This window comes from Callionymus lyra, chromosome 17, assembly GCF_982586985.1.
Source record: "Callionymus lyra chromosome 17, fCalLyr1.hap1.1, whole genome shotgun sequence".
Classification (NCBI taxonomy): Eukaryota; Metazoa; Chordata; class Actinopteri; order Syngnathiformes; family Callionymidae; genus Callionymus; species Callionymus lyra.
Genome location: NC_141834.1, coordinates 4439133 through 4454042, shown reverse-complemented (window position 1 = coordinate 4454042; position 14910 = coordinate 4439133). Strand labels below are relative to the sequence as shown.

The window sequence follows — 14910 nt, the reverse complement described above, 5'->3', positions numbered from 1 at the left end:
AAATTTGTCAGTCAAAGTGTCTTTTAGTGTCACCGACTATTTGGTGTTTTTTTGTTTTTGATTTTTTTTTTTTCATAGCTATGTATTTGTTGATCAAGCTGCAGTAATTTAAGTTGTTTCTGTTTTTGCCTTGTTGCCTTTTTATCTTGTTATTGCTCTTGTTTAGTTCTTTGTTTTTATTGCTGTTTTACTTTTGTTGTATCTGTTGTTGTTTATGTTGTTGCAGTTTTTTGTCTTGTTTTTATCATAGCAATAGCCTTTGATGATCTAGTTACCATTATAGTCAAGTTTTTGCTGTTGTTTGTCTGCTGTTTTATTTACTTTTGTTGCTATTTTTCTAGCTGTAGTTCATGTTGTTTCTGTGTTTATCTTTTTGCTGTTTTTATATGGTTATTTCTGGTGTTTGGATTTTTTTTTGCTTTTGCTGTGTTTCTCTTGTTATTGCAGTTGTTTATTTTGTTTCTATAGCTAATTGTCTTGTTGTTTATTCTTAAAAATGGTTGCCTTTCATTGCTTATACCAACGAGGGATTACATTTATTGGTTCAATTGTGTGTGTGTGTAGGTGTGTGTGTATGTGTGTGTGTGTGGGTGTGTGAGAGAGAGATAATAAATAACAGCAACATTATAAATGACTTGCTATGCTTCAATACAAGTACAACAGTTCATCAGTTACATCAAAGCTGAGTCTCAAGACACACATGACTGTCAGAGAGACTCAATAACATAATATAAGTTGGTTATGATGATGTAAAGTTCAAACATCCTTAATAGAATCCCTTAATTACTCAGATCAGAGGAAAAAGTGATGTTGCTGCGGAGAGGCTAAATGGGCAGCAGGACCGGATCTTTGTAGCAGACTGGGTTGGCTTCCATGCAACAATGTCCTGTCTTCCAGCCAAAATCTTTCTCCACGTTCATGATAACACAATGACCTTCTTCAGTGTCTGGTTCTCCGTCCATCCAGTCCATTTCAGTGAGTGGCTTCTTGTTGAGCCAGTACCATATACTGCTGCTCAAGCTGAGTCTCATCCCGATCCACAACTGCTCCAGCCCATCTTCCTTCTCCTTAGTGATTCTTTGCTGGAGGTGTTGCTTAAACTCTGCATCAGTGAGGCTGACCAGCTCCATTTCTTTCTCTCTGCAGTGAGCAACAGACTCTCTCCAGCCGTCAGGCTCCGAACCAATTTCCAAAACCTCTGGAGTCACAGCACACCCGCGGTAATCTGAAAAGCAGAATAGGAAACATCAGAACATGATGTTTCCCTTAATGCACTTTGAAAAGAGTCCACCAGAACTTGTCTGGCTGTCAGTGTGGTGGGTTTTTAACAACTCACCTGTGGAGCTGGCATGAAATTATATCATCTGACCATAACGAACTACAATGTATGTACAACTGCTCGAAAGATCGAGACAGCAAAAGATTGACAAAACCTGCTTCCAACAATCATCTCACCTGGAGTTCTACTCAGATCGGGAGCCTGATTTCCAAAAAGAGTTGTGTCCAGTATATCAGCCAGATGGTAGACTCCCATTGAGGAGGAGACGTGCCAAAGGACAGTCTTTGTGTCCTGCAAGGAAATCTTCGCGGAAACGTACTCCGTTCCATTGATGGGCTGCCAGTCAGGACTCTCAAGAATATCATTTTGGAGTCGGATCCCGTCAGTCTGACTGTTGCGTACAACAATAACGGCAAAGTTGTTTGGCGCCGAATAAGCATGGATGACATAGCAGGATGCAAACTCGCTCTCAGGGATGAGAGGAAGAAGCATGCCGGGACGGTAGAAGATGGCGCCACCAGTGACATCTATGACAGGTGAATCAGGGTTGTATGCTTCAATATTGGTGGTTTCTCCATCAGTCACAATAAGGAGGGAGTCATTCTCTGCACCTGAAGCCAAATTTGGAGGTACTAGGAAGATCTGTTGGTCGGTTGTTTCGGGCGGCAAGACAGTGTAGAGCAGGCCACAGGTGCACTCTAGCTTAATGGCACACGTGTTGATAAACAGAACCGCTACAGGCTTCTCTGCTATCACAGCCCGCAATTCTTTCTCTGGGTCAAGAGGGACCTGAAGGCTCTGGTGTGGTGCGAGGACAGAAAACTGCCCAGTACCTTCAAGCGTGACATTGTTTTCCTCGTCAGTGTTAACGACAATGATGCGGTAAGGGTTTCTCTCGGTTGTGATGGTGCTGTCAAGCGGGTGTTTGGTGCCAGTGAATATACTCAGCAGTGGAACTACATAGCGTTTTCCCAATCGCTCCGTTGGAAGTACCAAAACACTTTGAGCGCTGTGGGCCTTGCCGCTGATGGCTTGGACGACAATGTCTTTCGTGCTAGAAACGTGCACCACATTGTCAGAGACTATTGTTTCCCGGAGCTCTAGTCTCTTATCGAGATTAAATCTTTGAGTCTCTCCAGACTGCAGGGTCTTCTCCTGGTCACTTTGGTAGGGGTGTGTGACTGTGACTTTGGTGTCATCATGCAAAGCAGTCACGTACGTGAAAAGAACAGGGTCCTCGATGTAATAGTAGGCGATATTTTCTGGGAAAACAATCAGGAAGTCTTGCCCTGTGCTTCTTGTTGAATCTGGGAGAGATAAATTAGTTCAGTTGACAAGAACAGAACTGAGGTTTGTTCTTACAGATAGTGAGCATTGTCTGGATCCACAGTGATTCTCAAAATGATAATAAAAACACACTAACATTAAATATTACTCATTTATTACGTTCCCAGTCTTTTAAGGAAGTTAAATGTTCTACACAATAATTAGGGCAGTCATGCTTAAATGGCCAATGAAATTATTATTTGTAACACAATAAAATCAGAAATGTGTTGACAAAAGTCTGATCCAGCAATGGCTAGAGCAGAACTCTGAGTTCTTACCTGAAACCACCACAGCCACCAGCAGAAACAGCAGCTCCACGTGAACCATGATGCTCAGTGGCAGACCTGCGTGTCACAAATACAGCGTAAGGTTAAGGAAGCATCTAAAACCTGCGAGTACTTTGTGTTGGAAAGAACACGGTACAGGTTTGAACCGATCTCCAAAAGAGGTCAAATATTCCAAATAAAAGTTTAAAAAAAAAGAAATACACAAAAACAATCATGATACCTGTCTGTCCCTCACATCATACCTGCCTCCACCTACCAATATATAGTCTTTGTTTTTACACAGTCAACAGTCATAGTCATGTTGAATGAATGTAGATCAAGACTATCGAACCTATGTTGACTAAGCACATTGTCAACAAGAAGTAAGTCCGGATCTCACCTGTCTGCTGCTTCTTGTCTCTCTGATTCTTCTTCTCTTTTCTAAATCAGTAAAAGGTTTGCCATTTGTCAGTCAAAGTTCCACTTTTGCATCACAAGCGGAGTGTTGTTACAGTGCTGTTATGTAGGATGTTTTCAACATTCAACAACGCCAGCAAGCATTAAGCTTGAAGATGTGGAGATTGCATCAAGAGATTCTTTTTTCTTCAAATTTTAATAATAAGTTATAAATTAATATTTAATATATAATAAAAAAGAAATAATCCCAACCCTTAGTTGACATAAGGTCGAGTAGAAAATGAGTGAAGTTCAATTTACTCCTGTTAATAGTTAAATTAGTAATAAGTATGTTTCTTTGTGCTTTTTGCTCCAGTTAAGTAAGCAAATAAGTAAGTAATATTTATAGAGCACTTTTTCCATTTAGATTCCATGTTTTATGTAGACCATGTCTGGTCCCACAGAGAAAACCAGAAACTGGAGGCAACAATCGGTGCGTTCATGGTTACGTGTGTCGTTGGTGTCTGAGTTGGAGTCTCTTTGACTGTAAAATCTGTTTAAGGAAACCTGAATCCTGAATTTTCATATTTAAATCACTTCTTAGGGGCGGGGCTTCACTCAATGTTGGTCAGTCAGAATGGAGATTTAAATGTGGATATATGCAATTATTATTTTGAAACAGAGAAAGTTGAGTGTTACTTTGAACAGACCCACAAAAATAACACAAATATACACTGGCACATATCTCTGTGGCCATCCAGCAGCTGGATAGCGACGTCCTTCTTTTCTTTTGCCGTCAGTGTGATAAATCTTGAAAGTGTTTATGTAAAACAAGCATGTTTAGGTGAATGATAGATGCTGATGGACTTTTGTAGTTATTCTACTCAGTTATAGAATTGAGGGAAAGAACACAAATACTCTTGTTGAGTACAAAACGTGACTCAGGTTATAGGTTGTCTGGAATATTAATTTGTGAATGTGGTTGGGAGATTGAGTGCTTAATCTGTGTCGTGAGAATGGGTTTATTCCTTACGCGGCTGTCATAGTGTTTGCGTCGCTGGTGTATATATGTACGGGTGAGCCTGGATACTTTGATAACTGACAGCTACATGTGCTACCTGTATTAACTGTGGACCAGTCTGCTGCTGCCACCAGGAAAGAACACTCTTGTAGGAGAGACACAGATAAATTTGTATTCAAAGAGCGTAGCAGGCCCGCATGTGGATGTTTGTATTTTGCTCCTCAGGCTTCCTGAGCTCCACAGTAACCCACACGTCCCAGGACCTCTCAGGACCTCTCTCTCTTTTTTAAAAAAAATCTATTTGTTTCTTATTATGGGCAATTATGTATGGATAACATTTCAGGTTACAGCTTCTAATCTTAGATAAGGTCTGTGTTGAGTTCAGGTAAATGTATAGACAGTATGAAGAGCTTGTGACACTAGGAATAATTTGTACTGGATACTGTAGATACTGCCTGTCTATACATATGATGTAGTTGATCTCACCACAGGTTCTTAATGCTGTCAATACATGCCCCTGAACTCCCCACAGACTCTTCATAGTGGCTCTACATGCACCTGAACTCACCATAGGTTATTAATAGTGTCTTATAAGTTGTATGTGTTACTTTATCAATTGTAGTGAAAACTGTTAATCTATAGTGTGTTTTATTATTTAGTTTATTAAAACAAAAAAGTGTATGACAATCAGTGCAGCAAAATTTGAAATGTGTTTCTTCCAGTCTCATGCATTTATGTGGATATAGTGTTTTAATGCAAAATAATTAGTTTGATGTTGTTTAAAGGATTTTTAAGAGTCACACGATTTTTTAATTTTCAGTTTTGTCGTTGTACTATTAACTCCTATATGAAAATGACCTCATCCCAGAGATCAAGAAGAAGAAGAAGGACGACCGCAAAGAGAAGAAGGAGGTAAAGCTGCAGACTTACTGGCCACCAAGGCTCAACATAAACTGTGACCACTGTGTGGAGTGAAGAGTCAACATACCTGCGATCTTAGGAATTTAATGTTGTTCAGAAATTACAATGCATTTGTACAAACATTTGTATTTAATTTTCTTAAACATTTTTTTCATCATGATTGATGGTCATCTGTTCAGTTAGTCAGTTGTTTCGATCTCAGGTTCCTGGTTCTGGTCAAGTTACAATGAGGCGACTGTGTACAGCAGCATTGACAGCAGGAGCAAGAGTGACACTCCATGTGTCTGAGATCCTCCTGCAACACAAATTTCAAGTCATTACTGCTTACAATAGCACCACCTGCTGGAGAGAGCGGTCAACTCCAGCAACTGTTGCACTAACTCCTGATGACATGCTGGCAGCTAACCATGTCCAGGATCTTTGACTGACTCTGTATGAGTCCTCTGGTTTGACGAGCCACCACAAGTCACCTACCTCGAAGCAGATTCTCGGTCACCGCCAGTGACCCGTTGTTTGGCGCCGCCTGGATGTTAAGCAGTCTACACATGAGAGGGTAAATGTGGATGCTGTCGAATGGCTCCGAAATAAAGTTCTGCCTGAAGTCGGGTCCGAAGGCTCTGAAGATGGTCTTCATGTCCATCTCACCGCTGTGGTAGCCGTGGTCGCCCTTGTTGACGTAAACGATGAACCTCTGTGGATGACGAGAGTCAGAATGATGCTTGACCAGACAGATGAAATACTTACTGAGTTCAGGTTGAAACCCAAGTCCGCCACAACAACAATGGGTGGCAGCCGCTGGCTCTTGGCAAGGTGGAAGCTCTCTGGGAGTTCATGCTTCCTGTACACTGTCAGATTTGGAGCACGAGAGAGAGACTCGTACACCTGCTGCTCCATCCCTGGGCGTGGTGTCAGGATGCCAAACCCTCCGTAATCCAGGATCTCAAAGCTGGCAAACTTCAGGAGGTCTAGGTACTTGTTGAGGATGATCTCCTCCACCAGAGGGCGCTTCTTGACGGTGGTCATGCCATGATCCGATGTAATGATCACGTTGAGGTTGTCCGTCAGGCTGTGGCGGGTGATGGATTCCCGCAAGTAGCCAATCAGACGGTCGATCTGCTGGATGATCATCTTCCTTTTGTCGGTGTCAGGGCCACTGCTGTGGCCCACGCTGTCGGGCTCACCATAGTAGAGGGTCACCAGGTCGAAGTCCTCCTGTGAAAACCAGCCCATCACCGTATCCACGTTCTGCTTCCACTCGGTCTCGTTGTCATCCGGCTGACCATACGACTCCGCCACTGCCCGGTTGACTGCCTGCCCGCTGTAGTTGACGGCTCCGCCCGGGAAATGGAAGGATGCGGTCTTCAGACCCTGGTTCAAAGAGACACTGTAGTTACTAGATTTATTTACCATGTATTTCGGACTTTAAGGCGCACTTAAAATCTGTCATTTTTTAAAGAATGCCACCCTTATAATCCGGTGTGCCTTATGAATGAACACTCTCATTGACTTTAAACGTTTTTTTTGTAGTACATTGCGGTCAAAAATATGCACAGTGCCATTATATGACTCTGAAGGCGCTGTTACAACTCAGCGCCTACAATTCTCCTCCAGTCTACTTTTGCGGCTAATCTCCCAGCTACTATGTTATATGTGACGTAGTATTCAAGTGTTGTTGACCAAATTTAGCGACTTTTCAGGGAGTTGGCCAGTACAGCCGCAGACAGTTGCCTGAGAGTACAGCTGTCCTTTTCCTTCCAATTGCCAAGGAGAAAAAAGAATATGTTATTTACGAAAATAATGGAAAACTCCAAAAACACAATTGACAAGATAGCTTGAGAGCCGATGTCTAAATAAATCTTCCTCATCAAACTGAACTCTAAGATTTGTTGATTTTATAGTGATATGAAAGCACATTACTAAACCAATGCTGTATCAAAAGAATAAAACTATATCTATAAATAATCTGCTTTGAAAGTCAAGGGCTTTAAGTTTAATTACTACATCTTGACATTTTATTTACAATGTCATAACTGCGGCATCGCCTCTTTATTTTTGATAAACTGCGGGAGAGGACAGCTTTGTCCATTTGCAAATTAAAAATGTCATCATTTAGTTGTCTGTGCAAATATCCGCCTATGTCAGAACTTCAAACAAACTAGCGACTTTTAGGACAGCTAATTACGTTAATTAATTTTCCTCACCGTGGAGTCTGCAACAGATAGTAGTACTCAAAATAGAATTATTTTTTTTGCTTAAGAGGAGGCTAATTCACTCCCACACTTTCTTTCTGCACTTAAAAAACCTTTCACTTCTCAACTATATACTCTCTAATAACGATGTTAAACGACACAAACTATTCCATGGTCAACATAGTCTATGAAGACAGACCGTGGTTAATTGGCTCAACCACTGCACACTCTATATAAATATATACCCTTTTGAAATAATCCAGTATACCTTCTGGTCTGAAAAATACGTAAGGTCTACTATGTTCAGGATCATTATACAAAGATCTGTGCTCAGGTTTCTGTCTAAACCCATCGACATCCTCACCTGGTTCTGGGCTGTGATCCAGAGCGGCAGAGGGCCGTTATCCCACCACTTTGATTTCTTCAGTGTCAGTTTGTGTGGAAGCTTTAGGTTGGTTTTGGCATCAAACATCATGTTGTGGACGACCTCGTGGTCCTCCACCCACCGACCTGGCAGAAAGTAAAGGAAGGCCTGTTTTCACACAAATTTGTGTACGGTTCAATGGAGTTTGATGACCAGATACCTGTTATGGTGGTGAAGTGGGACGGCGAAGTCATGGTCAGCATTGGTGGTGTGATGTACTTGGCCTTGACCCCATCCAGAACTAACTTGTCAAAGTTTGGCGTGTCTACGTCCTGGTCGTAGTCCCACCTAAAGCCATCAAAGGAGATAAGGAGCAGCTTTTTCCTCTGGTCGTTCCTAGTGGGGAGACCGGACGTGCAGACCAGCAGAGTGCAGAGCAACAGCAGCTCCATTGCTGCAAAGAACAGGACGTCACAGGTAAGACCAGCGAGAGTGAGGACCTTTCTGTGAAGATTGTCAGCTCTGGTCCAAGTCTTTAAATTTTAGTGTGCGTCCCTCAGCACCAGTGTAAGTCCGCTTACTTAGGTGTAAGTCTGGCAACTCCAGTGTATCAACTTGGCTTTTCGACCGTCAACTCCAGTGTACATGACAAGTTTTGTGTGTGTCTCTACGCTCCCTAAGTGTTAGTCTGTCCACCTCGATATGCGTTCTTCAGTTCCGATGAGCGTCCGTCAGCTCCAGTGTTAGTCTGTCAACATGGGTGTGTGTCCAATTGGTCCAGTGGGAGTTTGTCAACGTCGAAGAACATCCATCAGCTCCAGTGTAACTCCGTCACTTTCGGTGTGGGTCCGTCAACTTGAGTGTGCGTCGGTCAGCTCCAGAGTGAGTCTGACTAATCAGAGCAACAGGATTAATAAGTAAACTCTGATAGTGATCTGCTGAGCTCTGATCTGGGTGTCACTTGGAGCCACTGTGAGTCACATGATCGGAGTTTATGAACACACATTTTAAGAAACTAATTGGAAAATTCTAAATTAGTGTGTTGAGTATTATCAAATTTGTTGAACCACAGGAAACTAAATGTTAACCTTTGCTCTTGTTTTTGCGTTTTTCTTGGTCAGGTTCTCATCAGGTTTCTAGGTAAGAGGAAACATACTTGGCTTGGTGGATGCGGCTGCAGCTCTCACATAACTTGGAGCCCGGATTTTGAGTCCAGTCACAATTACTTTGTTGATTTTTCCCGTTTTGTTCAATAATTCCCATTTTGACTCACTGTCAGAGCTCTCCTCCTGTCTTTGGTTGGATTTAAATTTAACCATTTTTTCTCACACGGTTCAATCACTCTAGTCTCAGATTTGCTGCAGCAGAAAGCAGGCAGCGACCTTCACAGACAAGCTCCACACATGTAATAACTGTGACCCATTCATACGCGAAGGTTCTGTATTTGTAACTCTCCTAATATCTGAGTAAACCGTTGTGACTCTAAATCAAATCTGATGTCTCTTCTTTTCTAAGTTTACAGCTTTAAATCAGATTCCTAATCCGAGAGAAACCAACTTTGGTCAGTAAAGACAAAAATCTGGTCATCATGGTTTCATCCATGTGTATGTTTCCTTCAAATTCTCGAGAAGAGGTGAATTGTTTGGTAAAGAGGAACCTGTAGCCGCAGGGAAACTGTTCTGAGCTCAACCTGACCTGCAGAGATTTGTCTACAAAATCAAGCTGGACATCGTTGATGTAACATGTTTATTTAAGTGAAACCAATTGGACGCTTCAAGGTTCAAGGCTGCTGTCAGGACTTTAACTCGATCAGCAGAATATTAGTATAATCTCACCAAGATAACAGACTCCAAGATTACCAGGAAGATGAAGTGCTCTGTTATCTTTCTCTCTGTCACCATCGAAAATCTCCAGAACACCGGCAGACTGCTTTCTGAAGTTCAAATCCTATTGCCATCAGAGTCCCAGATTTACCTCTAAAGATTTAGTGACAGTGTCACTTTTTAAATTTGAACACAATTTAACCAAAAATAATGGTATTTGTATCGTGTTTGTTGATGTTCATCAGGGAAAACAGCGCCTGCTGCAGCATTTGTGTCGCCTCGATCAATTTCCTGTATCCGTAGACAAAAGGCGTTTTTAAAAATGCTTAGACAATAGATTTGCGATTTAATTTGTAGTTCCACAACTTCTATATTATAAAATTATAAATGACGATTTACACAGGAAAATATATGGCGGTCCAGTTGGAAAATATTTGATATGCTCAGATTATATCTCTTCACTTTTAAGATAAAGGAATTTTAATTCAGATATTAGAAAATACATCTTGATAGAAATAAAACAAACATTCTTTAGGATTCAAATGTCAGGCCTAGGCATATAATTCTTACGAAAACCAGCTATTTCCGAGTTAAAGGGAAATTAAACTGCTGACAAGTTTGCAAAAGAAGCAACAAGAAAAGCAACCTTGAAATCACGTTTCAACTCAGTAGTACACGTCACACTGAATGTATTTTATTATTATCTTGTGTAATTCGTAAGATAATCATGTGAAAGTACCACTTGCCTCATATATGCAAGGTCAATTTTATGGACCGGTAGCGTCTTATCAGTATTTATTTTAACTTAGTAGAGTCATGAAGAGATTATTTCCAGTTTAGGAATTTTATTATTTTGAGCTTGAGAAACCTATTTAGGATCCTTAAAGCACAGCAACTTTGCAGTCCATGACATTCTGAAAACGGGGAATCGATTAACTTTATTGACGAACAGTTAACAGGCCATGGCTACAGGTTTTATGGAAAATGTTAGTTTCACAGCTTGATCCTGCGGGTATCCTGTGTGACAGAGGCAGTACTTCAAGTTATTCTTGTTCATGGTACAATAATTCTTCTGGCTTGATCTTCTTAAGCTTCTGGTCACTCAATAAATCACTTGGTCATCAATTAGTTAAATAAAAATAACAACAAACCCCGAAACAAACTGACTTTGAAAAATGTGGTGAAAAAAGGGTGTATAAATAAAAGTTTGTCCTATTGCCCAAATGTATTTATTTACTAGCCGAACAAACCAAAGTAGACAGTCCATTCCTCATAAAACAAAAGACAGACATGTTATGTTACAAAAAAAATGATGTTTAATAATCAAATTATGTATTAACTTTTATTGTGAAGTAAGTAAGTAAGTAATTTTTATTTGTATAGTGCTTTTCCAGACCAGGGTCACAAAGCGCTTAAACAATCAAAACAATATTCAATAAAGTATATATTTTAAAGATCAAGATAAAACTGATAACACAACAGGAGTTCCAGAAAATCAAGGAAAAGCCTGAACAAATAAAAACATATTGGAATTTATCTTCCTTTTTATTGACAGTCTAATCTTGATTTTAGTAGCTAGTGTATGTGTAATTCTCCACATATGTCTGTGATTTGGACACGTGTTTATTGTGAAATTATCAAAGATAAAGATTTATTTCTTATTGTTAAGGCTCTAAACGTTAGCTTATCTTTTCTTATTTTCAACATCGTCATATAATATTGGTCATCCACAAACATATTCATCATATCATCTCTTATCGTCTTTCACGCACGCAAGGCTTTTAGTACACTGCGCGCTAACCCTTGTGGGAAATGTGGTTTCCCGTCAGAAAAGAACACTACCGCTTTAGTCCACTAGTGTCGCCAAAACCCACCAACTCCACCTGATCTCAAAACTATCTCGTGTTACTTTAATCCTGATTATGTTTTTCTGGCTCCAAACTATTTCTGGCTCAAACGATATACAAATATCTTGAGATTAAAAATAAATAAATCCATGAAACCCCCAGGGCTGGATTAAAAAGGGTTAAGGTAAAAAAAAAGAAAATGGAGATCACTCTGTCAATACCAGTTGGTGGCGGTAATGAACCATCATGTTGTTTTGCAAACGCAATAGAAGAAGAAGAAGAAGTAGTTCTTCTGTCCATGCAGCTTATGCTTCACTCATCGTTAGAATGTTGTTTTTTTTCTAAATAGATCAACATTTGTTTACAATTCACCGAGAAATATTTTAGTTGGCTACACTGAGGCGCTGGAGCCAGAGTTGTGAGCAGGTACGCAGAAGTTTGCAAAATAACCTCTGTTGTCCTTTTAGCTTAGCTGTTAGCCAGTCAGTCAGACTTGAAATGTGAAGTTCAAACTATGAATTCATTGTTATGTTCGTATAATTCCATTCTTCATAAACTGTGGCATCAGCTTGTCTTGATGTTGTTGCTTGAACTGATGTGAATGTGTTGATGCAGATTGTTGTATAAATGATAAAAAAAAAAACCTGCTTGACTTCATGTGCTCGTCATTATGTTTCAGAAACATGTCTCTGTGGACGCTGAGGCCGGTGCTGACGTCGCTGGTATCAGGTACTATGGATGAAGCTCTCGTGTGCAGATGTGTTTCTTACTATTTCTTCTAGAGTTGTGACCTTCGTGTAACAGAGTTACGCAGTTGCACAATATAACCACTAGGGGCTGCTGTCAAACAATCCAATCCCAAAGGTCTTCAAAATACCAGTAGTTTTCGATGCATTTTTTTTATAGTCCCACATCAAATAGGTTCATAATTAAAGCCAACAAAAGAGATGAATATTACAGATGTACTTTATTAACCGTTTTTTTCTGACCATAAGGTACACTTAAAATAATATTGTTTTCTCAAAATCCAACAGTTTTTACTTACAGGCCTTACGTGTTAATACTAGTTTTGCTTACTGACCTCAAACTGGTAAAATGTTTTGTATATTAGTATTACTCCGCAAGGCTCCATAGTAAGTACTCAGCGGTCACTGTAGTATTACTCTGCGAGCCATAGTAATATTACTCCGCAAGTCACTGTAGCATTACTCCGCGAGTCATTGTAGTATTACTCCGTGAGTCTCTGTAGTATTGCTCTGTGAGTCACTGTAGTATTGCTCTGTGAGTCACTGTAGTATTGCTCTGTGAGTCACTGTAGTATTGCTATGTGAGTCACTGTAGTATTGCTCTGCGAGTCACTGTAGTATTACTCCGCGAGTCACTGTAGTATTACTGTGCGAGTCACTGTAGTATTACTCCGCAAGTCACTGAAGGATTACTCTGCCAGTCACTGTAGTATTACTCCCCGAGTCACTGTAGGATTACACCCCTAGTCACTGTAGGATTACTCCCCGAGTCACTGTAGGATTACTCCCCGAGTCACTGTAGGATTACTCCGCAAGTCACTGTAGGATTACTCCGCGAGTCACTGTAGTATTACTGTGCGAGTCACTGTAGTATTACTCCACGAGTCACTGTAGTATTACTCCGCGAGTCACTGTAGGATTACTCCGCAAGTCACAGAAGGATTACTCTGGGAGTCACTGTAGTATTACTCTGGGAGTCACTGTAGTATTACTCCCCGAGTCACTGTAGGATTACTCCGCAAGTCACTGTAGGGTTACTCCGCGAGTCACTGTAGGATTACTCCGCGAGTCACTGTAGGATTACTCCGCGAGTCACTGTAGGATTACTCTGCAAGTCACTGTAGGATTACTCAGCGAGTCACTGTAGTATTACCCCACGTGTCTCTGTAGTATTACTCTGCAAGTATGATTTTGTAAGACCCCATGATATTACCCATACAGTCACTAGCGCTATATAAATAAATATTACTTACTTACTTACTTATAGTATTACTCGGTGAGTCCCCATAGTATTACTTTGCCTGTACCGATGACCTCAATTCGATATTGGTTCTTGATGATATTTTTTTCGATAAGAAAAGAAATACCAAGAGAAAAAATTACATCCCACATAATACAAATCTCTTATATTTATTTTAGCTAATTTCCATTATATTTTCACTCCAAGCTTACAGAATATTTTGGGTCAAAAAATACATTCAAACCAGTGTGGGAAAATGTCATATTCACTGCTTTTAACTGTGCAGTTTTTCTTTAGAAAAATGAACCTGTCGTTATTTTTTTTCGGGACACTGACAAGCCTGCTCCTGGCTGATAGTGTCACTAACAGTGGCAAATGTATTTGAGGCAGTGGATGTTAGAACAAAGAGATACCTGGTTGCTAAGTTTGATAGTATCACACTGGATTGACACTGGCTAGCACTATCCCCTCACATCAGGATCAGAGGCCACTTTGAGGAGAAGATCCACATCAAGTTGGCTGTTAAGTAGCTGGCACAATGAATCCATAAAATAAATTTACACAACAATACTTGATTGTTGCTTGGTTCTGTTTTTTTATTGCTTATTTTTAAAGTTATCTTATTTCATTCTTTTGTTATGTACTGACAACACAGTAAAGCCTAGGTTTTTCTTTGCAACACTGGCAATAAAAGTTTCTGATTCTGATCATTTTATTTGCTTCTGGGTATGGGAACTTGGCACAGAAAGACAAAGCATGTCTCGATACTATCAAGTATAGTTTTGCGATCGGTGCCTCCAAAGAACCGAAGTACGATACCCAGCCCTAGTCATTGGTAGGGCAGAAAAGAAAAAAACGTGTAAATCTTCATTTATTTTTCCAAACCTTTGTGATTTGATATCCCTGTAACTCTTGACATGTGTAGATGTAGAAATCCCTACTTGTGTGTCTTAACCACCACAGACATTGTTGTTTTTTCTCTTCAGCCTCCCAGCACATCCACACCTGGACCGGACCCATCTTCTCCAGAACAATGGCCACCATCAACCAGATGCACCGCATGGGCAAACCCAAATACCCACCAAAGACTTTGGGGGCCACGTTTGGCAGGCCGCAGATGAAGGCCATCGTCCTGAAAACCATGATTAGGAAGCCCAAGAAGCCAAACTCGGCTAACAGGAAGTGCGCTCGCGTGCGACTGTCCAATGGGAAGGAGGCAATTGCTTTTATCCCTGGGGAGGGCCACAACCTGCAGGAGCATAACGTGGTTCTTGTCGAGGGAGGCCGGACTAAGGACCTGCCCGGGATCAAGCTCACTGTGGTGCGAGGGAAGTACGACTGTGCACACGTGGTAAAAAAGAAGCAGCAGTGACGCTGCTGTTTTCATCAGAGGACTTGTAAACATGTAGCCCAGTGTGAAACGTTATTGAAACATGTGACCAGTGTAAACCTATTAAAGATTTTGACACCTGCAACTTATTTTCACAAGTGT

General features: G+C 40.7%; 3 protein-coding genes across 3 annotated transcripts; 1 reads left to right on the top strand and 2 right to left on the bottom strand.

The window, feature by feature from the left end:
- Positions 1–824: 824 nt before the first annotated feature.
- Positions 825–2932, bottom strand: LOC148062158 (IgGFc-binding protein-like). Its single transcript, XM_087812325.1, has 3 exons — positions 2884–2932; positions 1456–2586; positions 825–1225 (listed from the first exon to the last, which is right to left on the bottom strand). Exons 1-3 carry the CDS (start codon positions 2930–2932, stop codon positions 825–827), a joined length of 1581 nt encoding a protein of 526 aa, XP_087668451.1.
- Positions 2933–5277: 2345 nt separating this feature from the next.
- On the bottom strand, positions 5278–8619 carry LOC148062157 (ectonucleotide pyrophosphatase/phosphodiesterase family member 7). The gene is made up of 5 exons (XM_087812760.1): positions 7983–8619; positions 7763–7908; positions 5954–6577; positions 5684–5900; positions 5278–5504 (listed from the first exon to the last, which is right to left on the bottom strand). The coding sequence occupies exons 1-5, from the start codon at positions 8212–8214 to the stop codon at positions 5431–5433; spliced, it is 1293 nt and encodes a 430-aa protein (XP_087668886.1). The 5' UTR covers positions 8215–8619; the 3' UTR covers positions 5278–5430.
- A 3086-nt stretch (positions 8620–11705) lies between these two features.
- mrps12 (mitochondrial ribosomal protein S12) lies at positions 11706–14893 on the top strand. The gene is made up of 3 exons (XM_087812708.1): positions 11706–11858; positions 12112–12161; positions 14405–14893. Exons 2-3 carry the CDS (start codon positions 12116–12118, stop codon positions 14788–14790), a joined length of 432 nt encoding a protein of 143 aa, XP_087668834.1. The 5' UTR covers positions 11706–11858; positions 12112–12115; the 3' UTR covers positions 14791–14893.
- The last annotated feature ends 17 nt before the right edge of the window (positions 14894–14910 follow it).